The sequence below is a fragment of the Argopecten irradians genome, chromosome 7, assembly GCF_041381155.1.
Source record: "Argopecten irradians isolate NY chromosome 7, Ai_NY, whole genome shotgun sequence".
NCBI lineage: Eukaryota > Metazoa > Mollusca > Bivalvia > Pectinida > Pectinidae > Argopecten > Argopecten irradians.
The window spans coordinates 11412522-11437256 of record NC_091140.1 but is presented as its reverse complement, the minus strand read 5'-3'; the positions used below and the strand labels follow the sequence as shown (position 1 = coordinate 11437256).

Here is a 24735-nt window from a genome sequence, read left to right as displayed (position 1 = left end):
AAAACAACAAACACAGCATTGATACCAGGTGGATAGTCATTGGTTGTTAGTTGGCACCAGACAGACCACAACAAACTAAGTCTCTACAAAAACAACAAACACAGCATTGATACCAGGTGGATAGTCACTGGTTGTTAGTTGGCACCAGACTTACCACAACAAACTAAGTCTCTACAAAAACAACAAATACAGCATTAATACCAGGTGGATAGTCATTGGTTGTTAGTTGGCACCAGACTTACCACAACAAACTAAGTCTCTACAAAAACAACAAATACAGCATTAATACCAGGTGGATAGTCATTGGTTGTTAGTTGGCACCAGACTTACCACAACAAACTAAGTCTCTACAAAAACAACAAATACAGCATTAATACCAGGTGGATAGTCATTGGTTGTTAGTTGGCACCAGACTTACCACAACAAACTAAGTCTCTACAAAAACAACAAACACAGCATTGATACCAGGTGGATAGTCATTGGTTGTTAGTTGGCACCAGACAGACCACAACAAACTAAGTCTCTACAAAAACAACAAACACAGCATTGATACCAGGTGGATAGTCACTGGTTGTTAGTTGGCACCAGACAGACCACAACAAACTAAGTCTCTACAAAAACAACAAACACAGCATTGATACCAGGTGGATAGTCATTGGTTGTTAGTTGGCACCAGACAGACCACAACAAACTAAGTCTCTACAAAAACAACAAATACAGCATTGATACCAGGTGGATAGTCATTGGTTGTTAGTTGGCACCAGACAGACCACAACAAACTAAGTCTCTACAAAAACAACAAACACAGCATTGATACCAGGTGGATAGTCATTGGTTGTTAGTTGGCACCAGACAGACCACAACAAACTAAGTCTCTACAAAAACAACAAACACAGCATTGATACCAGGTGGATAGTCACTGGTTGTTAGTTGGCACCAGACAGACCACAACAAACTAAGTCTCTACAAAAACAACAAACACAGCATTGATACCAGGTGGATAGTCACTGGTTGTTAGTTGGCACCAGACAGACCACAACAAACTAAGTCTCTACAAAAACAACAAACACAGCATTGATACCAGGTAGATAGTCATTGGTTGTTAGTTGGCACCAGACAGACCACAACAAACTAAGTCTCTACAAAAACAACAAACACAGCATTGATACCAGGTAGATAGTCACTGGTTGTTAGTTGGCACCAGACAGACCACAACAAACCAAGTCTCTACAACAAGAGGCCCAAGGGCCTTAACGGTCATCTGACTATCTTGGCAATAGCTGTATAGGAAAATAATTAGATATGGTGTCATGGTAGCCATCTCCAATCTGGGATCAACCAGAGATATAATAACACTTTGACAAGATCATATCAGTTGCATTTCATGTTTCAAGTTTCAGTTAAATTGCACTGGTAGAACTTGAGAAGAAGTTCAAATGTGTTTTCAAGATGGCATCTGTGGCAGCCATCTTGGTTTTGGATCAACATAAAATATAACAACACTTGGTCGGGACCATGTCAGGATCATGTCATGCAGGTTTCAGCTTAATCACACTGCTAGAACTTGAGAAGAAGTTCAAAATTCAAGATTTTGGAATATTTGACTCCCGTAACCTTGAAAGTAGGTCAAGGTTATTCATTTCCACAACTTTGATAGCCCTTTATCTCAGCATGCTATTGAATAAATATGAATACCCTGGACCTTTTGGCTAATTAAAAGGTGTAGTTAAAAGATTTTAGCTTAATTGACCCCTGTGACCTTGAAAGAAGGTCAAGGTCATTCATTTTTATAACTATGGTAACCCTTCATCCCAGCATGCCACCAGCAAAATATGAGTATCCTGGACTTTTGGGTTAGTTAACAAAAATCGTTCAAAGATTTTAGCCTATTTGACCCCTGTGACCTTCAAAATAGGTCAAGGTCATTCATTTTCACAACTTTGGTAGCCCTTCATCCCAGCATGTTATAGGCCAAATATGAGTACCCTGGATCTTTCAGTTAGTTAAAAGAAGTCGTTCAAAGATTTTAGCCTATTTGACCCCCGGTAACCTTGACAATATGTCAAGGTCATTAAGTTTCACTACTTTTGTAGCCCTTCATCCCAGCATGCTACAGTCCAAATATGAGTACCCTGGACCTTTTGGTTAGTTAGAAGAAGTCGTTCAAAGATTTTAGCCTATTTGACCCCCCGTGACCTTGACAATACGTCAAGGTCATTAATTTTCACAACTTTTGTAGCCCTTCATCCCAGCATGCTACTGGCTAAATATTAGTACCCTGGACCTTTTGGTTAGTTAGAAGAAGTCGTTCAAAGATTTTAGCCTATTTGACCCCTGTGACCTTGAAAGTAGGTCAAGGTCATTTATTTTCACAACTTTGGTAGCCCTTCATCCCAGCATGCTACAGGCCAAATATGAGTACTCTGGACCTTTCGGTTAGTTAGAAGAAGTCGTTCAAAGATTTTAGCCTATTTGACCCCCGGTGACCTTGACAATACGTCAAGGTCATTAAGTTTCACAACTTTTGTAGCCCTTCATCCCAGCATGCTACAGTCCAAATATGAGTACCCTGGACCTTTTGGTTAGTTAAAAGAAGTCGTTCAAAGATTTTAGCCTATTTGACCCCCCGTGACCTTGACAATACGTCAAGGTCATTAATTTTCACAACTTTTGTAGCCCTTCATCCCAGCATGCTACTGGCTAAATATTAGTACCCTGGACCTTTTGGTTAGTTAGAAGAAGTCGTTCAAAGATTTGAGCCTATTTGACCCCTGTGACCTTGAAAGTAGGTCAAGGTCATTTATTTTCACAACTTTGGTAGCCCTTCATCCCAGCATGCTACAGGCCAAATATGAGTACCCTGGACCTTTCGGTTAGTTAGAAGAAGTCGTTCAAAGATTTTAGCCTATTTGACCCCCGGTGACCTTGACAATACGTCAAGGTCATTAATTTTCACAACTTTTGTAGCCCTTCATCCCAGCATGCTACAGGCTAAATATGAGTATCCTGGACCTTTTGGTTAGTTAGAAGAAGTCGTTCAAAGATCTTAGCCTATTTGACCCCTGTGACCTTGAAAGTAGATCAAGGTCACTAATTTTCACAACTTTTGTAGCCCTTCATCCCAGCATGCTACAGGCCAAATATGAGCACTCTGGACCTTTCGGTTAGTTAGAAGAAGTCGTTCAAAGATTTTAGCCTATTTGACCCCTGGTGACCTTGACAGTACGTCAAGGTCACTAATTTTCACAACTTTTGTAGCCCTTCATCCCAGCATGCTACAGGCTAAATATGAGTACCCTGGACCTTTTGGTTAGTTAGAAGAAGTCGTTCAAAGATTTTAGCCTATTTGACCCCTGTGACCTTGAAAGCAGGTCAAGGTCATTTATTTTCATAACTTTGATAGCCCTTCATCCAAGTATGCTACAGGCCAAATATGTGTACTGTGGGCCTTACGGTTATTGAGAAGAAGTTGTTTGAATGAAAAGTTTACGCATGGCGGACGGCGCACGACGACGGACGGTGCATGATGACTATAGGTCATCCTGACCCTTTGGGTCAGATGACCTAAAAACAACAAACACAGCCACTGTTATGTACAATTGTTTTAATTATAGTATCTACTATCTAGGAAATTAAAGTAATAACAAAGCATTTTTTTTCTGTTTTCATACAACCCATAAAATCCTTGTTAACATGACAAAAAAGAAGTGATTTTGATGTCCACTAATGATGACCAGTGATGGTCGAAGCACCATGAGAATCGAATGATGGCCTCCCCCCACAGGGTGAATATAAGGCAGAGGGCCACAGTGGAGTCCCTCAACGTCAAGCCAAATGAAAAGCAAATGTGTCTAAGAACTTGCCTAAAATACACTGTCACCTATATCTCAACTCTGTCTGATCAACATCTGGGGAAAATCGAACAGTAACACTTCTAGATGTTAGTAAATGAGATACTGTCGTTTCCTAAACTAATTCACCTATAACTACGTATACTTGGTTCAATGAATGAGATCATACTTGTTATTCCTCTCACCCATTTGTATTGTCAGCATTTATTATCAATCTTCTGGTTAGGACCATTACCATACCAATAACATTTTTATCAACTGGTAGACATTATCATACCAATAGCGTTTTTATCAATTGGTAGTCATGGAGCCATGTTACCATACCAACAGCCAAATTGCCAGTTGGTAGTCATGGTGATGTATTACAGACAGATGTGAAATACAGACAACAGTAAAAAGATGAAATATAAATTACATGTTGATAATCAAACTATATACAGACATTTAAGCTTAAACTGATCCTCGCATCTTAATTCTTATTCCTGAATAATCAATTAGTTAATAATGATAACGATGTTCCACCAATAACATTTATCAAAACTATAACTTATAGATCCACACTCATTAACATAGCTGGGAGTAGCTACACACATTTCAATAGCATGGTTTTAGACAGCACACTAGGTAATTTCAACACAAGAATATGATACAGTTCATATCTGTACTTGTATACTTTTTTTCAATACTTTTTATTTTTTTTTCTGTATGCAGTTATTCAATTATAAGCACATCAAAGTTATGTTAATACACCACTCAAATAAAAGACGACCAAGATTTTAATCATGAATAAATCAAAAGAATTCATATAAAATAATTAGCTGAAAACTGTCAAGTATAAGAACAATAAATTGATACGATATAAAGTTTTAGCATGTTTAAAAATCAAGAGGAGATCAAACAAATTAATAATCATCATCTAGTGCTGAGGAAAATGGAGATAATTCAGGGAGAGAAGGCAGAGTAATACGGGAAAATATGGCATATCCACTCTAACTCATTAATGCTATAACAAGACAGTGTCAAATGTCACAACGAAGGCTCAAATATCAAGGGGTATTTTTTCAAATAGGGTCAAAAGGTCCTATAGACCCAATCTATCACTAGCTGGGGGTCAAAGGTTGTACAAACTTGGCTATTGGTAAGTAAAATGGGTGAAAAACTAACAGTATTGTGTGAACAATGTGCATAAAAGTATGTAACAGGTGTAAAAGTGTCCAAAATAACAGTACCTACACTTACATGGAGTGGTTTTACAGGCAAAACTCTACATCTTCTTTTGGTCGAAAAGATTACATTTTTTCCCACAAAAGGTCTCCTATTTCTAGAGGTATAGTGGTGAGTGATCCATAGGACCGACTAGTGGCAATAGATTATTACAAGTAATGTGGTTAGTCACATGATCACAATGTGACTTGTATCTAAGACAGTCACATGACAACCATGTGACATGTAAATCTACAAACCAGTAAGTTACATGACTATTATCCAATTCCAATCAATAGGTTGTACACAACATGTACATGATTTGATATGAACACAATATACGGTATATCAACAAGCTAGGTTTATATAAATACAAATGTCCATATTGTGGAATTTAAATATCATTCAGTCCATTAAAGGCTTGTCAACAATTGTACAGGGGCCAAACAACTCTATTGCAATTCTTTTTGTGGTTTAACTATATTCTGGAATCTAGTCCAAGCTGATATAATTACCTCCATATACAGTTGGCTCCCTTAAGCTTACTTAGTATTAAAGAGTCCAATTCAGCAGCACTATTTTAAAGACTTGTTTGTCATTCATTATTTCGATAAACAGAAATCCTTCAATTTCCAGACTGGAATATTTTAAACAATTTTTGAATAAATAACAAAATAAAACAAAATTACTTATATGTTGAAACTAAATACTGCCATCTAAATTAACATAGAATTTGGATTACTGCATTGTATGTTGAGCACTTTAATGCATATTAAGATAACCACCAGAATCAGAAACAAAGTATTGAAACTTTTGTAAAATATCAACAAAATTCTCAGTAACAAAGAAGAATTAAAATAATTCCATCAGAAAATAGAAACATGATCTGTTAAACACTAAAACATGTTTTCACTAAACAACTTGGAACCATAATGATAAAACTGGTCTGAAAACAAATATTGCATATGACATATTTTTCTTCAATCAAAATAAAATAAAAAATTCATATTTCATAATTCTAAAACAATAATTAAACCTTTAAAGGATTTAGTCTTGGTTGAAAGTTGTTGTGGGGGAATCAACCTAAAATTAATTCCTCCCATTTCTTTTCTACACTTGTAAGTAATTTTGTAGGGTGCTAAAATATCTAGATTATTGAGTTCTACCTAAAGGCATTTAAAACTAGAATGATTTTTTTACACATGCTAACTACAACTAGATATGATTAATGTGGATATACATATATATTCATATACGACTTTATACAAATTTCAATGGATACATCTTAGTGCCAAATACCCAATTAATTAATGAGATAAATCACAGATTGTTTGTCAGTTGGGTTTGATACTGTGCCTCCAAATGTTAAAGGAAACATCCATAGTATGTCTAGAAACACTGAATATATCTTCTAAACCACCGGAGGAAAGTACCTGTATTAACCGTCGTTATCTCGGGTCCTGTATCGCCTCATGGAGGCTTTATTTACACGAAATCTGGGCACACAGCAGGATGAGGCATACAGTCTGTAGCACAGCAAAATGTTGAGCATGGCTTTATGTAGCAGAAACAAAACAGCACAGTTTCCCCCCGCATAATCGGCCTCATCACTGCATTTTAACTAGTACCAGTCTGTCTATGAGTGGACACATAAGAAACACTGTCTCTGTGGAGGCGGCCAATGGTCGGGGCCTCACACAATATAAAGTGTCCCGGGGACAAATACTCCAATATCGAATTATTCATCATCACACTGTAGGTTTATCCATCATGGATCTTTTTCTTGTTAAATGTTAGGAAAATTATACACAAAGAAATTTATCATTTGCAGAAAATGCCAATATGAATTAATTCTCTTTTCTGAATATTGACTTCCAAATTTCTAATGCCTAGCTGCAGCTGGTTTTGTTACTCAGTATGATATCGTTTTTGAAAGTCACAATCGTCCAAATTTGTAGGTTTCATGCTTTTCCACTAGCTACAGCTTCTTTCACAACACTATCAGCTTTTTGTGTCACTTGTTGTGATTGGCTATTATCTGATGACGAACTATGTTTTGATGTCTGTGATTGGTTATTTGAGTCTGTTTTATGTGAATGGCTGGATTCCCGGGATGTCTGTCGTGCAAGGCCGTGTTTGCCACCATGAGACTGGCCTTTGGACCCTTTGGAGCCTGATAAATGCCTTTCCCTGGGGCCTGACATATGTCTCTGTCTTCCACGTGCTCCTCTTTGCTCTTCTACATTCTGTAAGGTAGAATCAGTAACATTCATAGTAAATTACCAGAAATTTTCTATTTTTAGTAAGTGACCTTGACATTTGAACCTGAAAATCAATACCCTCCAGGCACTTTTAGTAAGAATTTATGATTGAAGCTCTATTTTGCAGGAAATGCAAAATTATTGAAAAATTAAATTAAATTTTAAGGAGTTTTTATATACCTGTTTCGACAAGAAATTTTATTGTTACAGTTACAAGTTACCAAAAATTATACAAAATCATGTCTAAATGAAAGAAATCATTTGAATGTGTTTGCAAACAGTTGGCTATGGTAAGAAAACTTCTTTCTTTCTAAACAGTACCACTTTGTTGAAGTTTCCATATAAGACAACTTACATCAACTTTGAAATCCTCCAGCCGTTTATATTTTGACAGCCAGCCCCTTAGTTTGGGATCCACATCGACATGTTTACGGGTGTACTTCAGGTAGGCCCAGAACTTCTCCAGTCCGTACAGCTGACCTGAAGGTAGTCATGGAAATACATTGATTTAAAATACGTTTCTAAGGAATTATATATATCTAGGCGTTATCAAACAAAGTAACCCATCACATTAGAAGTAACTTAGGTTTTAATCATGTTCGTGGCAAATGAGTGTTATGGCAATCGAAATCCTTCTGTGCCTATACTACCGTCAACAAAGAATTGCTGACCATACTGTTGACAATTATGCTATCTAAGGTGTAGGTTAAAATGCTCACCACTTTCGTAGTCTCGGATGGTTTCCTCTTGGAAATCCTGGAACAGGTCTGGCTTAAACCGTTTCTCAAGGCCATAGCTAAAGAAGCGGAACAGACACTCCAATCCATACCTGTAACAAATAGACATGTACATGTACTGAATAAAGACCAAGGACAGACACTTGAAACAGACTCCAGACAAAAATGGACTGAAGTCAAAAAAAACTTCAGTCAAAGCTTTTTGTTTTGAAAATCTGTGCTTGTAACAAATAGATTCTTTCATGTTATAATGTGGCTTTTATCTTGAATAATGCCCTACCATTGCTTACTTACTTATTTGCATAGGTCATTTTCCAGAAGAAAATATGCAAATAACCGGAGTATTCGAATAGGCGGAGATGACATTTTGCACCTCCGTTTGACCCCACACATATGTATGTGAATAGGCAAATAGATATCGTTTCGTTTACTTGATAAATACCTAAATTATTTACACTTCGAAGTTGTAAATCGATTTTAATTGTTTAATAACAAAAAATATTCCAATATTAGATTCTTGTTTACGTTAGATCGACACGTGAATATTTGAGAAACAGCTAAACGATCGATATCAAATGCAATTAGATTCTACTAAACGGGATTGAATTTGTGACTAAATTCTAAACTTAAACAATAAACAAATTTAAGTACATTTGCCTGGCAAAATGAACTTACGATCGTGATTAAACTTCAAAGTGCCGATCAACTAGTAGTGTTGCTTTTACACATGTGCATATGAATTCGAAAATGGCGGCAGGTGATGAAGCCATGCGTTCACTCGACCTAAATGTCTTTTGAGAATTCTCCCTGTATTGTTGATCTATACGGCGAATAGCTTGATAACATTTCAGAAATTAATGCATATTCAAGTAGCAATGAAACAATTAACGTAGCAAGTATCTTTTGTATCCTAAGCTTACATACTGTACGAAACTTGCGGTAGTCATTGCACGCCGACTTTGCATGCTTTTATGTCTCGTTCAACAAGACGCTTGATACGCACATGTCTGTCGTAGTCAACAAGACTATGGTTGAAAAAGACTACTCATGAATGGCGATTGTTGTAAGGAAGCATGGTTTTTCCAACCGATCGCGAACTAAGGTACGTTACGTTAATAAATAAACATATTAGAAAGTGCAAATTCTTTTAATTAGATGTTTGAGTCAATGATTATACTAAAGTTATGATCAACCGCTGCTGATGTAAATCGTAACAGCGTCGAATACCTTTGCAGATTCATGCATAAAATAACAAGCCATACTATAATGTTAATCTGTTACCAGGATGATTTCTAGTAAAAGCGAAGTATCTTGAAACATATATCGGCGAATTTCACTAAAAATATATTGCAAAATTGAAAAATATTCGATTTTATTTTTAGAATTTCCCAAATGTTTTATTCAAATTACCGGAGGTCATGTAAAAGTCTATGCAAATACACGGAGTTGAAAAACAAAGATAAAGAAGGAAAAAATCGGGACCGCAGAATTTTATGCAAATAACCGAAATATTCGAATAACCGTTATTCGATTATGTGGAGTCCTCTGTATATATTGAGTACTTTGAGTAACACTTTAATTATTTACCTGAGCTGAGGTCTGAAAACTACCAAATCACCAGAGGTTCTTTTAAAAGGTAGTTAAAAGCTTAATCACATATTCAATATTTATACTTTATATTTGATGCAATACCTGTGATTATATTTTCTCTTAAATGGGCAAGTAAGTAAAGAATGGAATATTTCAGAATTTTATAGAATTTTGTCAAGTTTGTTTCACAAGGAATAATTTCATCTTGATTTGAAAATTGTAAATGAATTATGATTTTAGCTTGATAAAGTTTTAAACAACTGGGTCCAGATATCATTACTATTTCAATGTGTTTCACTGATTACCGATAGTCAATTACACATAGAGCTTTACCGATAGTCAGACTTAGCATCTTCCACAGCCAAAGCTTTGAACTCCTGGTACATCTTCTTGTTAAAATGCTGTCTTAAGAAGAAAGACCAGAAACGGAACAAGGTGTTCATCTCTTGCGAAAGGCCAATTCCAACTTTCTTGCGCTCTAAAATGGACAAAACATTAGATCTCTATGAAAACACATCAAGGATAAATGTAGGAGATTTTTAGATACGATTCTTCATTTTGTGATAGTGAGTGAAATATTCGACAAAATGAATCACATCCATGATCATACGTTCCTGTTGAGAGTCTACGGTATGAGTTCTACCGACTGAGCCAAAGAAGCACAATCTGGCAGCTGACAGTGATCGTATTTAACACAATGTAAGTCATACTGACCCGCTCATTATATATTCATTATTATATGATACTTGTTATGTTAAATAACCTGACAAAGTTTTTCATTTTCAGCAGTTCTAACTTCATTTTCAGCAGTTATAACATGATAAATATGGTAAGCATGCCAGATGAGTTTTCTATCAGCAGCTAATTTACGACATCACTGACATAATATAGAACATATACCCTTGAGACACTTGGCATGGTACTTATGGTAAACATGCCAGACAAAGTTGTTCTCTTTCAGCAGTTCGTGTGATGGATGCTGGAAGTTGGGGAATGCATGTGTAGTTGAGCTGTAGCTGCCGTAACTGGTGGACAGGGCACTGTCTGTTGGGCTACAAAACAAATCAAGAAATCAGCACCTACAGTACTGGCTTGGTGGGTTTTTCTTTTACCTTACATTAAACAATTACAATGAAATCTGCCTTAGTGACCACCAATGTAGTAAGATCGCCTGCTTAATAAGACCACTTTTTAGGGCCCTAAATGGTCATTTCGAACACAATTTGACCTTATTGACGATAAAGACCACTTATTTCATTGTCCCCTAGGTGGTCATTATAGAGAAGTTTCACTGTACCAAGGTTACAATTCCTCCTGTTTGCATTGAACATGCATATTGAAAGCATGAAATTTGTGAGACTTAAAACATATTTCCATGTGATAATACACAGGAAATAATATGTGCCCACAGAAAATAAAGGCAACTATCAACTCACTTGACCAAATGAAATAGGTGGAAACATTTCGTTTGAGACATTGAGTTGTGTGAGGATGGTACTGAAGGAAAGCTTACCTCTGAGACATAGAGTTGTTGTGTGAGCGTGGTGGTCGGTGCTCCGTGGCGTCCATCACCCAGCCAACATGACCTTCCACTGGAGGATTACTCGAATGCTTTGTCTTCCACTTCCGTGGTGTCTGCAAAAGAAATAGAATGATGTGTTCTCAAATATATACTGCATGCTAAAAACATTGACAGGTAAAGATCCATTCACAGAAATGACTTTTTTTATAGGCCTGAAAGTTTGATTTGTGTGTTCTAGGAGTGAACTGTCATCTAAAAGTCTGTAACAAATACTACAACATATGCAAAATCAAAAGCTGATAAAGAGAGGCAATTTATGGGGCTTGAACAAGCCTCAGCCTTACAATTCAAATTATCTATTGGCCTAGCCGAAATGTGTAGAACTATTGACAACAGATCTTTATATATAAATCACTCATTTCCTTATTTATAACATGAAGTGTTCCAGTCATTCCCGTACCTGTGGATCTGGAGGCTGTGTGGAATCCTTCATCACTGGGTAGAAGCGAGGAGCAGTGTCCTCCTTTCGACTGCGAGGTGTCCGACTACCTGTACCAGGCGTGTTAGGGACGTAAGCTGGCAGTGAGCGAGCAATGTCCGGGTGACTAGGCTGTGCAGCTGGTGGTAGCTGAACCTTTTTAGATTCTGTAAACAAACACACCACCCTAATTTTATATAAAAGAATATATTACATTAAAACAAAGAGTATGCAGATGTGTTAGATACATACATGGTGACAAATATCTTTATTGTAATCATAATGTTAAGTCTCTGACGCTGAAGTAAATATTGCTAACTGTATCCTTGAAGTGAACTGTATTAGGTCGTTTTCAGGGAAGAAGGAAATAAAGGGGATGTTTGTAAGTGAAAATTACCTGTCAGACTCAAAATGATACTGAGGAATTGGTGATATAAGGATTGTAAGGGAAGACTACCTGTATTATGGAAAGCTGGTATGAACTGGTATGAAGGGATTTCTAATTAGTAGAGGCAACCTATCTGACAACAGAACCTGGATCGAGAAGGATCTGGAGAGTTTTGTAAGGGTAGAAAACTTACCTGACTTGAGAGACAGGAGGTAGGAGTTTGTAAGGGGAGGTAACTCATCTGACTGGAGAGAAACTAAGAGAGGAGTTTGTAAATGGAGGTAACTCACCTGACTGGAGAGAGACTGAGGGGGGGTGGGGGTGGGGGGACCTGGGGGGAGGGGGGTGGGGGGGTGGGGTGGGGGGTGTAAGGGGAGGTAACTCACCTGACTGGAGTGAGACTGGGGGAGGAGGTGGTGGAGGGGTTTGTTTTGATGTTGACACATGTGAAGGTGTCATACTGTCAAATTCCTCTTTACTAATCATAGTCACTGTCTTGAAACTTTTGAAGTCGTCCTGTAAGACAAAGTGCAATAATTAATTACAGAACATAGACAGACACTGTATTACCTACAAAATGTTCTCCTGAATAATAAGATTGGCTCTGAAATACACAATATTAATATTGATAAAATTGGATTAAGTTCAGAGCTTTGTCACGGATACGGATAGATTTCATTGAATTTCTTTGAATATCTTGTAAAATCATTTTTTCTATATGTAATGAATAGATATAAACTAGAAGACGTTTCGTAGGATATGATGTTTATCGATGTCTAGCTTGATGTTTTACGATATCATCATGATTTGATAAAATCGTAATCAACATTGTTTCATATTTATATACAATTAATGTTGTATGTACATTTAATATTTAAGATGAAAGCGTATTATATAGGCTTGTTGCCCAATTCCGATTGTCTTTAACATCTGACTATAAAATATTTTGAAATGAAGTAATAAGATAAAGAGCGAAGGTCACACTCCTACCACAACCACACATACCTCTATATCAATAAGGTCCTTTTCATAGTAGTAGAGGCCATCGTTGATCACCTTGGTCATCTCACTTGTGATTTTAGAGCGAGGTGTGTAGTCACCTGTCCGGTCGCCCTGGGGATGTCGTCGTAGGGATGGTGGTGTCTGTGTCACAATTAGAATCTTATTGACCTCGCTGTCTGAGATCTCATAATCGGATTCATCATCAGACCTGCAAATAATGAGAGAGATGGAGCTGTAGCATCGCCTTTAAATGATTTGGTTGACAAGATCTTTATGAATACTGTTCTCCTGTCTATCAAACAAAATTCAATCCTTTTTGATAAACTCTGCCTATAAACCTGTACAGATTTGTGACATGTGATTTTAGAAAACATATGATAGTATGGTGTATCCTGGCTCAATCTTCTACCTGTACATATTTGTGACATGTGATTTTAGAAAACATATGATAGTATGGTGTATCCTGGCTCAATCTTCTACCTGTACAGATTTGTGACATGTGATTTTAGAAAACATATGATAGTATGGTGTATCCTGGCTCAATCTTCTACCTGTACAGGTTTGTGACATGAGATTTTAGAAAACATATGATAGTATGGTGTATCCTGGCTCAATCTCCTACACTACCTCCATTCAGAGTTTTTATACTAACCAGTCTGTAAAGTTATTTCGCCGCGGTCCGATGTTGAGTTCCTCCATCTCCTCATCAAACATGAAGTCCAGTTCCTCCTTCTCCTCTTTGTCAGCGGAGACGTCTGGCTCAGCCTTCTGTAAATAGAGTCATTCAGTTTGTCAGAATTATATTCATTGCTTAATTCTTTAGTGGCTACTCATACAGCTCAAAGTAAATAAAGATTTCATCAATCATGTCTTCTGAAAAGATTGTAAAAAGTAGTTTTGATGTTTTGACATCATAAATAGGTAATAGAATGATAAGCCTCTATTTGAACAAAAATCAAACTTCTGTCCTTATTTTATCAACAAGGGACCATTTTTTTTTCTATTCTACTAATATAACCCTTTGATATTTCTGTTACCCTGTCCACCCACCTTGACCCTTTGATATTTCTGTTACCCTGTCCACCCACCTTTGCCAGTGACAATTTTGTTTTTAATGTTTCACTACAATCTTTACCTATATAATACATGATTATCTACACAACCTTTGACACTTATATTTCTGTTACCCTGTCCACCCACCTTTGCCAGTGACAATTTTGTTTTTAATGTTTCACTACAATCTTTACCTATATAATACATGATTATCTACATAACCTTTGACACTTATATTTCTGTTACCCTGTCCACCCACCTTTTCCTCTGACTTTTTCGGCGTCCTGATTTTGCGTTTGACCTCATGCCAGTCGCCCTGTAGTTGAGGAGCACTAGATGACAACAGACCAGTACTCAGTCCTGCCGCGATGAAGCTGAACTCGTCGTCCTGCTCTGATTGGATGTTACTTGTGTCGTATGTCTGATTCAGGCCCTGGCCCATCTCTGATTTACCAGAACCTATAAATACGGACAAAAACTTAATGTCACAACTCAGAACACTAGATGGTTATTAATATCTTTCAAACAATTTAACTTTGAATTTTTGTAGATGAAATTGTTGAAAAACGTTTCAATTGAAAAACACTTGAGTCCAACACACATAAAACAATCCTTTTTGCTGCATGCATCGGGCAAAACAATAACATACACTGTACAGTTGTTTTTATTCATGGGGAATTAAAATTTCTGTGAAATTAAATAATAAAAAAAATAATAAAAAGTAATAAGATAAACTTTATGGCTTGTTAAATTTTGAAATTAACAAATATAACCAATACTTTTTGCTGCACAGAGACGATTGTTTTGTGTCATAAGTACAACTGGAAAGATCATGGCAGGACAACCAGATGTACTACTATTAAAGTAAATGTATTGTTATATAAACATAACAGGGAGGTCAATTTCCCGCCAAAGATACTGGGTACAGAGCTCATATAACGTTACAGAGATGTCAACTTACCGCCAAAGATACTGGGTACAGTGCTCATATAACGTTACAGAGATGTCAACTTACCGCCAAAGATACTGGGTACAGAGCTCATATAACGTTACAGAGATGTCAACTTACCGCCAAAGATACTGGGTACAATGCTTATATAACGTTACAGAGATGTCAACTTACCGCCAAAGGTACTGGGTACAGTGTAGGCCTGTCCTGGAACAAACTCTGGCACATCAGCATGAAGTGTTGAGGACACAGTCACATCCAGGGGCGGACCTTCTAGAGGCCATTTTTCTGGATTCACCCTACAGCGCATCTTTGTAAAATCCTCAGAAATCTCAACTGCTGTACTGTCAGCTACAGACTGTAATAAATAATGTGATAAGTCTGTCACAGCAACAAATTCACACATGGACATGTCAATGGAGCACATTGGTAAATGTTCTGTTGATTTGGGTTAGCAGCTGAATTTTAAGATTTTCAAATAAAGCACCCGTAGTTCAGAGGCATATATTCACAAGGGAAAAAACTTTCATACATCAGTTTTATCAAATAGTAGTCTAACCAGTACCTTGTACAAGACCATGGCATATAAATAATCCCAAGTATTTGGATACACTGAACAAAATCAAGTTGAACTGTCTAGCTGAATCTTATATTTCTCAAAATTAATGTATTATTCCAAGAACCAGCTTTAACAATAAAGTTGAACCTCTGTAGCTGAATCTTATACTTCTACCACAGACATATGGTGCTGCACAAAACAAAATTATTTCCTGCAATCAGAGCAATACTTACATCGATTATGACCTGAATATCTCGTGTCAAATTCTGTACTCGATGAAACCCAGCGATTAGACTTATTGGCAGCCAGCCTTCTTTAGTCATCCTTCGTCTCAGAAAGAAGTCCTTCTGTAAGTTTTCTTCACTGAAGTAGTACTCACTGTAAGTTAAATTATTAGAGAAATGTTAATATACTGCATTGCCTCTCAATTTCAATGATGAAATATTTGTAATTTCCCACAACTTTACTATGATCCTAAAAATTTGATCAGCAAAATCATATTTTTCCCACATCATTTTGTGTCAAAACTATTGCATTGGGGGAACCTCCATACATGAATTTGTAACTTTTATTTATTTTCCTTGTCAATTCAATATCAACTTACTAACTGGATAAGCAAGCACTTAGTCTTTCCTGAAGGATATTGATATGCTTCTGCCAAAAGTACTTACATCTGCTTCTTGATGAAATCCTTAAGAGTGCTGTCGTCCACAAAGGGAGTATTGAAGTAGACAGTGCCAAAGCCTCCGGTTGGGGTGACGACATTCGGCTGAGGCTGATCCTGGTAATACTGCTCATCATAGAAGTATTTAAAATCCTGGCCTGGAACACATCAAGTAGAAACTTTCTAATACTGATTTTTAACTGTTTTTGTTACAAACAACACATTCACAGTATACTGAGATAAAGACTGAACATGCACCTTGGTACCTTATCTTCATTACACCCAACATATAGCAGATAATGCTGTATACCAATGAAACAATGGTGCCTATTACAGTCAAAACTGTCTATAAAGGACACCAAAGGGACATTGAAAACATGTCCTTCATATACGGATGTCCTTTATACAGTAGTCCATTCTATTGTAAAATACACAAAAATGGGGTTGGTGAGTCTTGTCCTTTATAGACAGGTGTCCTTTATAGCAAGTTTGACTGATTAAATACCAAAATTAATCAAAACTACACTAGATATTGTATATAACTAACTTCACAAATTCTAGTATGCATCAATAGAGACTATTACATGGTATTATGTTAATCCTCATGCTATTTTAGTGTAGATTTGTGGTAAAACAGTTCATTAATTATAATAATTCAATTAGATGAAAGATAATGATGCATAAACATATGTTTTGTGGTGACCAGAAGAAAGATCTATTTTATCAATTACCTGTACTTAGGTTTTGTATGCGGAGATATGTTTTACTTATTATATATGACAGATATGTTTTTGTTTTGTGGTTTACCACAAATTATTATGTTATTTCCAGTGTCTGGGATATGTCTATCACTGACTGGACTGTTACCTGTACATTTATCGTGGTCTGTCGAGTTATCTGCCCAGCCCTCTTGTGGTCCCTACCTAAACCCCACACAACTCATTGAGAATTTTACCTGTGAAGTTTTCCACGTTGGCATCTACACCTCTACTTCTGCCCCCTCCGCGGCCCCTGCCTCGGCCCCGCCCACCTCGACCTCCTCTTCTATTGAAGTTTCCATAGCCCCCTCGGGTGTCACGGGGACTCAAGGGCCTCATGTCATCACGCCAATTTTTGGAATGATCTGCTCCTGGAAAAAAAGAGAAGACTTTAAATCCATTGTAACAACATTTATTTGCTACTTTGAATATGTCTGTATCCCATTGAGTTCATACCACCTTTAACACAATCAAAACACTGTTCAATCTCTCTATATTTATATATAGGTAATGCATCAGCAGAAAGTCAATAACTTGGGGTATTTTTACAAAGTTGATTACTTGAGGTATCTTTACAAAATTAAAACAAGTAACATTATATAATGTTTGTGTGATATATATCTATATATATGCTGGAATAGAAGACTAATGATAATAACAATAATACTGTTATTCAATCCTATTGACTGTATCACCATATATCAATAAAATCTATTGAAATGGAATGATACATGCTGGAATGGTAGACTAACGATAATCAGTAGTCCTCACACCAATTAGCCGTGCATTCCTCACACGAGACGTGTAGGAGTGATGGTGATTTATGTGTTGTTGTGTAACGTCCCTACAGACTGACAGCCCTCGGGTCATCTCACCAGCTGGTGGCAGTACACATAGCCAATACCAATCCATATTTTATAACCATTCACAATAAATGTGAACAGGTATTAACAGATTGTGTGGTGACACACAAGTAGCACCTAAGAAAGGAACAGAAGCTATATATACTGTATTTTCCCTAATAAGGGCGCCGGGCACGGGTAAATGGCCGAGGGAGGTGCTGTAGTTTGAGACCATTTTTAGATGTTTTTTTTCTGAAACAGACTATAGTCATCTTGCTTTTAGTTTTGTATTTTTCTGAACCTCACTATAACCAACTTACGTTTTGAAGTCAAGTATGTATTGAAATTACGAAGAAAAGTATGCACCAGAAGTATTTAACATTGGTTAAATGTGTATGTTTCATGAAATTTTGATATTTCATGCTAGCCTGGTTTTTTTTATCATGCATACACTAAATGGCGGACGATACTGTCGATCGCTACCACTAGGAGTTTCGTTTTGTGGCAGATCGGAAATACCGGCAAGACCACACAATAAAACGCTTAGAAATGATAACATTCCTGTTATTTAGGAACCTTTATCATAGATATACAGTAAGTATTCACAAAACCTTTATAGACATCGCTAAAATGATGCTGCCAGTTAGCCTTCATCCACACACGTGTGTGTAACATTCAAGTGACACGTTTTGTTTCGAACATGGCGTTCTCGCTGTTTCTATGTGTAAACACTTGGCAAAGATGTCCTAGGTTGTCCAATGCTATAAATTTAGTGCTTATACAAGATGATCAGATATATGTTCAGCATCAGACTGATGTGAAACAGTATTTTATTAGCATCTGCAAAACAAATTATCACAATCTGGCACACTGGGGGCGCCCTTATTAGAGAAGGTGCTCTTAATAGGGAAATTATGGTATATAGATAGAGCACAGTGTAAGTTGGGAAAAACTATCAGAAGGTCAGATAAACTTGTTATTAAGGCACAACTCACAAAATTAACATAAGGAACCTTTACTAACAATGAATAAATTATTGTCCAAAATAGCGTTAGGAACCTTTACTAACAAACATTAAATAATTGTCAAAAATAACGTAAGGAATTAACCTTTACTAATTAACAAACATTAAATTATTGTTGTCGTTGTATGTATATTTATGTTGAGACAGAAGGTTTAAAATTAAGTTTCTACACAGTGTATCCAATTATATTCCCAGACAACAAAACAACTTATCTTTGAACATGTTCTTATTTTCTTAGTTTGAGTGTAAGTATTCAGTATGTAGAAATATCCAAGGTTGGACCATTAAACAGTTATTCTATTTCGTTTATATTCACGATTCCAGAGACAGAGCACCTACAAAAACAACAAACATTTCCACACAACTAATAGATCAATGTTATATGTCACAACTTCTAACTAAAGATTATTTGGGACCTACATACTTGTATTAATATGTGTATATATAACTAATGCAAAGATACAATAACATCATTAAGAGTTCATGACTGAACATGGAATCTAACGATATGGACATCACCTAAATATAGCCAGCAGTGAATGTTAATTGTAACAATGAACCTATACCATAAATCAAAGCTTAATAGTGAATAGACACAGAATGTTACGGGGACCATACATACAAATTATACAGAGATCTGTACTTATTGCATAATGTGCATGTGTATTACAGGGTCCATACATACAAATTATACAGAGATCTGTACTTATTGCATAATGTGCATGTATATTACAGGGACCAAACAAACAAATTATACAGAGATCTGTACTTATTGCATACTGTGCATGTGTATTACAGGGACCAAACAAACAAATTATACAGAGATCTGTACTTATTGCATACTGTGCATGTGTATTACAGGGACCAAACATACAAATTATACAGAGATCTGTACTTATTGCACAATGTGCATGTGTGTTACAGGGACCAAACATACAAATTATACAGAGATCTGTACTTATTGCATAATGTGCATGTATATTACAGGGACCAAACATACAAATTATACAGAGATCTGTACTTATTGCATAATGTGCATGTGTGTTACAGGGACCAAACATACAAATTATACAGAGATCTGTACTTATTGCATAATGTGCATGTATATTACAGGGACCAAACATACAAATTATACAGAGATCTGTACTTATTGCATAATGTGCATGTATATTACAGGGACCATACATACAAATTATACAGAGATCTGTACTTATTGCATAATGTGCATGTGTGTTACAGGGACCAAACATACAAATTATACAGAGATCTGTACTTATTGCATAATGTGCATGTATATTACAGGGACCAAACATACAAATTATACAGAGATCTGTACTTATTGCATAATGTGCATGTATATTACAGAGACCATACATACAAATTATACAGAGATCTGTACTTATTGCATAATGTGCATGTGTGCTACAGGGACCAAACATACAAATTATACAGAGATCTGTACTTATTGCATAATGTGCATGTATATTACAGGGACCAAACATACAAATTATACAGAGATCTGTACTTATTGCATAATGTGCATGTATATTACAGGGACCATACATACAAATTATACAGAGATCTGTACTTATTGCACAATGTGCATGTGTATTACAGGGACCATACATACAAATTATACAGAGATCTGTACTTATTGCATACTGTGCATGTGTATTACAGGGACCATACATACAAATTATACCGAGATCTGTACTTATTGCATACTGTGCATGTATATTACAGGGACCATACATACAAATTATACAGAGATCTGTACTTATTGCATAATGTGCATGTGTGTTACAGGGACCAAATATACAAATTATACAGAGATCTGTACTTATTGCATAGTGTGCATGTGTATTACAGGGACCAAACATACAAATTATACAGAGATCTGTACTTATTGCATACTGTGCATGTGTATTACAGGGACCATACATACAAATTATACACAGATCTGTACTTATAGCATAATGTGCATGTGTATTACAGGGACCAAACATACAAATTATACAGAGATCTGTACTTATTGCATCATGTACATGTGTATTACAGGGACCAAACATACAAATTATACAGAGATCTGTACTTATTGCATCATGTACATGTGTAGAACAGCTATTAGTACATAGGTATAGGATGTTCTATCATAGCTTAACTAGGAGAATAAGCGTTAGTTTTGTTTAAAAAAAAAGAAGAAAAAAAGAAAGAGATTTTCTTCATATTACAACAATACTTGTATATAAGGTAGACAAAACTGGCATGAACTGAAGGTTTTCACCTATAGTGTTATAGTGTTAGGTTGACACCAATATACCAATTATAAATATGTAATAGTCAATTTCACTACACAGTTCCTGACCTAGATGTGTGCATGGTCAGTTTGGCTATATAGTTCCAAGCTTAGAGATGATGGTCAGTCTGGCTACACTGGTGTTGACCTAGATGTGATGGACTTTAAGGCCAGAATATGCCGACAAGTTAAGCTACCTGTAAGTATTCCCTATGCTTCAAAGCCTGGATTTTAGGTGATGGTCAGTTTTGCTAATCTCTCACTCTTAGAAGAATATACTCCTACGTTGGCCTAGATATAGCGGTCAGCTTGGCTTCTCTCTGTTTATTAGTGGTGGTGCATACCTTGATTTTGACCCAACTCGAGGTCAAATCGTGTTAGTACAGATATGGCTGTCAGTTGCGACTCAGTGACAGACACCTATATAACTGTATCTGCAGGCTAGTTAACACAGGAACACTTCCCTCTAAAGCCATCGACATTTACCTGTGATCAGCAAATACACCAAACATCCTTATTCCACTGTTAGAGGTTGTAATGTTATTGGTGTAGAACTGTATCTCCACACCTTATATCACAAGAAACCATTACAGTCATTTTAGGTTACTCTAGTGTGGACTTTGATTAAGGTAATTTTCATTCTGCTTTCTCTTACAACTTCTTTTTGTGTCCAGTGCTTTTTGATTATCTACATCTGGAAACTCAAATACTTGATCTTCATCAATACCATCTGTGACCTATATATAACCTCTTTAAAAACTAGGCATGTGACCTTTATATATAACCACTATATAAACTAGGCCGACCTAACATAATTTTGACCATAGATACATTAACGTATGTGACCTTTATATATAACCTCTATATAAACTAGGTGGACCTAACATAATTTTGACCATATAGATATCATTAATGCATGTGACCTTTATATATAACCTCTATATAAACTAGGCCGACCTAACATAATTTTGACCATATAGATATCATTAACGCATGTGACCTTTATATATAACCTCTATATAAACTAGGCCGACCTAACATAATTTTGACCATATAGATATCATTAACGCATGTGACCTTTATATATACCTCTATATAAACTAGGTGGACCTAACATAATTTTGACCATAGATACATTAACGTATGTGACCTTTATATATACCTCTATATAAACTAGGTGGACCTAACATAATTTTGACCATATAGATATCATTAATGCATGTGACCTTTATATATAACCTCTATATAAACTAGGTGGACCTAACATAATTTTGACCATAGATATCATTAACGCATGTGACCTTTATATATACCTCTATATAAACTAGGCCGACCTAACATAATTTTGACCATATAGATATCATTAACGCATGTGACCTTTATATATACCTCTATATAAACTAGGCCGACCTAACATAATTTTGACCATAGATATCATTAACGCATGTGACCTTTATATATACCTCTATATAAACTAGGCCGACCTAACATAATTTTGACCATATAGATATCATTAACGCATGTGACCTTTATATATACCTCTATATAAACTAGGCCGACCTAACATAATTTTGACCATAGATATCATTAACACATGTGACCTTTATATATAACCTCTATATAAACTAGGTGGACCTAACATAATTTTGACCATATAGATATCATTAACACATGTGACCTTTATATATAACCTCTATATAAACTAGGTGGACCTAACATAATTTTGACCATATAGATATCATTAACACATGTGACCTTTATATATAACCTCTATATAAACTAGGTCGACCTAACATAATTTTGACCATAGATATCATTAACACATGTGACCTTTATATATAACCTCTATATAAACTAGTTCGAACTAACATAATTTTGACCATATATACCATTAACGCATGTGACCTTTATATATACCTCTATATAAACTAGGCCGACCTAACATAATTTTGACCATATAGATATCATTAACGCATGTGACCTTTATATATACCTCTATATAAACTAGGTCGACCTAACATAATTTTGACCATAGATATAATTAACGTATGTGACCTTTATATATAACCTCTATATAAACTAGGCCGACCTAACATAATTTTGACCATATAGATATCATTAACGCATGTGACCTTTATATATACCTCTATATAAACTAGGCCGACCTAACATAATTTTGACTATAGATAATATCATTAACGCATGTGACCTTTATATATAACCTCTATATAATCTAGGTCGACCTACCATAATTTTGACTATAGATATCATTAAAGCATGTGACCTTTATATATATTCCTCTATATAATCTAGGTCGACCTAACATAATTTTGACCATATAGATATCATTAAAGCATGTGACCTTTATATATATTCCTCTATATAATCTAGGTCGACCTAACATAATTTTGACAATAGATATCATTAACACATGTGACCTTTTCATAACTTCTATATACTCTAGGTCGACCTATTATAATTTTGACCATAGATATCAATCGTCTATGACCTTTATATAATCAAGTCTCAGCTGAGTTCTGTTCAACTGTAAAATGTATTTAATTAGCCACATTCGAATTTCAGTTATTTTTTCTCCCCTTTTTTCCCTTCTTATTTTGAACAGGTATCGACAATAAAGAAAAGAAGAGAAATCATAGTTAAAGTACAAAATTCCTGTTACATTCCTGAAAACATACTACAGTATCTTCCTTTGATGTATAAATCCTGCGCATAAATGCATAATACAACCTGTCCGCTTCATAGATACAAGTTGACCTCGATTGTATCGAGGTCATTAAGAGAAATTTGATGTCTTCGAACCTATTCTGCCAAAACATTACAATAAATTTTGACCTAGTTTTACTAAATCTTTTTCCTTACATTTACATGCTTGACCTAAATATTTTACATGCCAATGACAGTAATTCATATGGCTTTGACCGTAATTTCAACTTTATTCAGGCTTGACCTAATTAAGAAGACATTTCTGCACAGTGGATTAATATACAACCTTTTTGTGATGAAAACATGGGCTGGACAACGGTCACTTCTATCCACATATTAACCACTGGACATTGGAAAGTGACCTGACCAAGGTCGTCCAGCTCCTGTCCTGGTAACCACGCCAGCTCACACGTCCTTGGGATTTCTCCACAGAAGAAAAAGTTTTGAAGTCCTAAGTAACCAAGTCACTGTCCTTTGTAACAGCCCAGGGTACAATTGTTTTAACCAATAGTATCTCTTGGGTTGATGAATACTTAAAGAATCCACAAGCTTTAATAACCAATAGAAATGTTTGGTTTATTTATCACAACAACTCACTTATTGACCGTAAACTTATAAGTTTTCCCCCAATGTTCCACTTCACTAAATCACATTATAAATCCCAGCCAATACAATTCTATGTAACGGTAACCATGCCAACACAAAATTTCCACACTTAAACCAATAGAAATTTAAGCTTTTTAAATCAAAGTCTTGGTTGCTAACGAAGTTTTCCACACGTTAACATATGGAACATGTGATTCTGGTCTCACACACATGTAAACCAGTAGTTCA

At 35.9% G+C, this 24735-nt stretch overlaps 1 protein-coding gene across 1 annotated transcript in view; it reads right to left on the bottom strand.

The window, feature by feature from the left end:
* Positions 1-3589: 3589 nt before the first annotated feature.
* The window catches only part of LOC138327556 (la-related protein 1-like), a 31773-nt gene continuing 10627 nt past the window's right edge, over positions 3590-24735 (bottom strand). Inside the window, exons 5-19 of the mRNA XM_069273733.1 lie at positions 17213-17386; positions 16265-16415; positions 15827-15971; positions 15209-15392; positions 14345-14544; positions 13685-13800; positions 13036-13240; positions 12417-12546; positions 11625-11809; positions 11156-11277; positions 10543-10694; positions 9976-10120; positions 8035-8144; positions 7671-7795; positions 3590-7300 (exon numbers count right to left, since the gene is read on the bottom strand). Of these exons, the coding sequence (XP_069129834.1) occupies positions 7016-7300; positions 7671-7795; positions 8035-8144; positions 9976-10120; positions 10543-10694; positions 11156-11277; positions 11625-11809; positions 12417-12546; positions 13036-13240; positions 13685-13800; positions 14345-14544; positions 15209-15392; positions 15827-15971; positions 16265-16415; positions 17213-17386 (2429 nt within the window). The 3' untranslated portion in view covers positions 3590-7015. The remainder of the gene's footprint in view (positions 7301-7670; positions 7796-8034; positions 8145-9975; positions 10121-10542; positions 10695-11155; positions 11278-11624; positions 11810-12416; positions 12547-13035; positions 13241-13684; positions 13801-14344; positions 14545-15208; positions 15393-15826; positions 15972-16264; positions 16416-17212; positions 17387-24735) is intronic.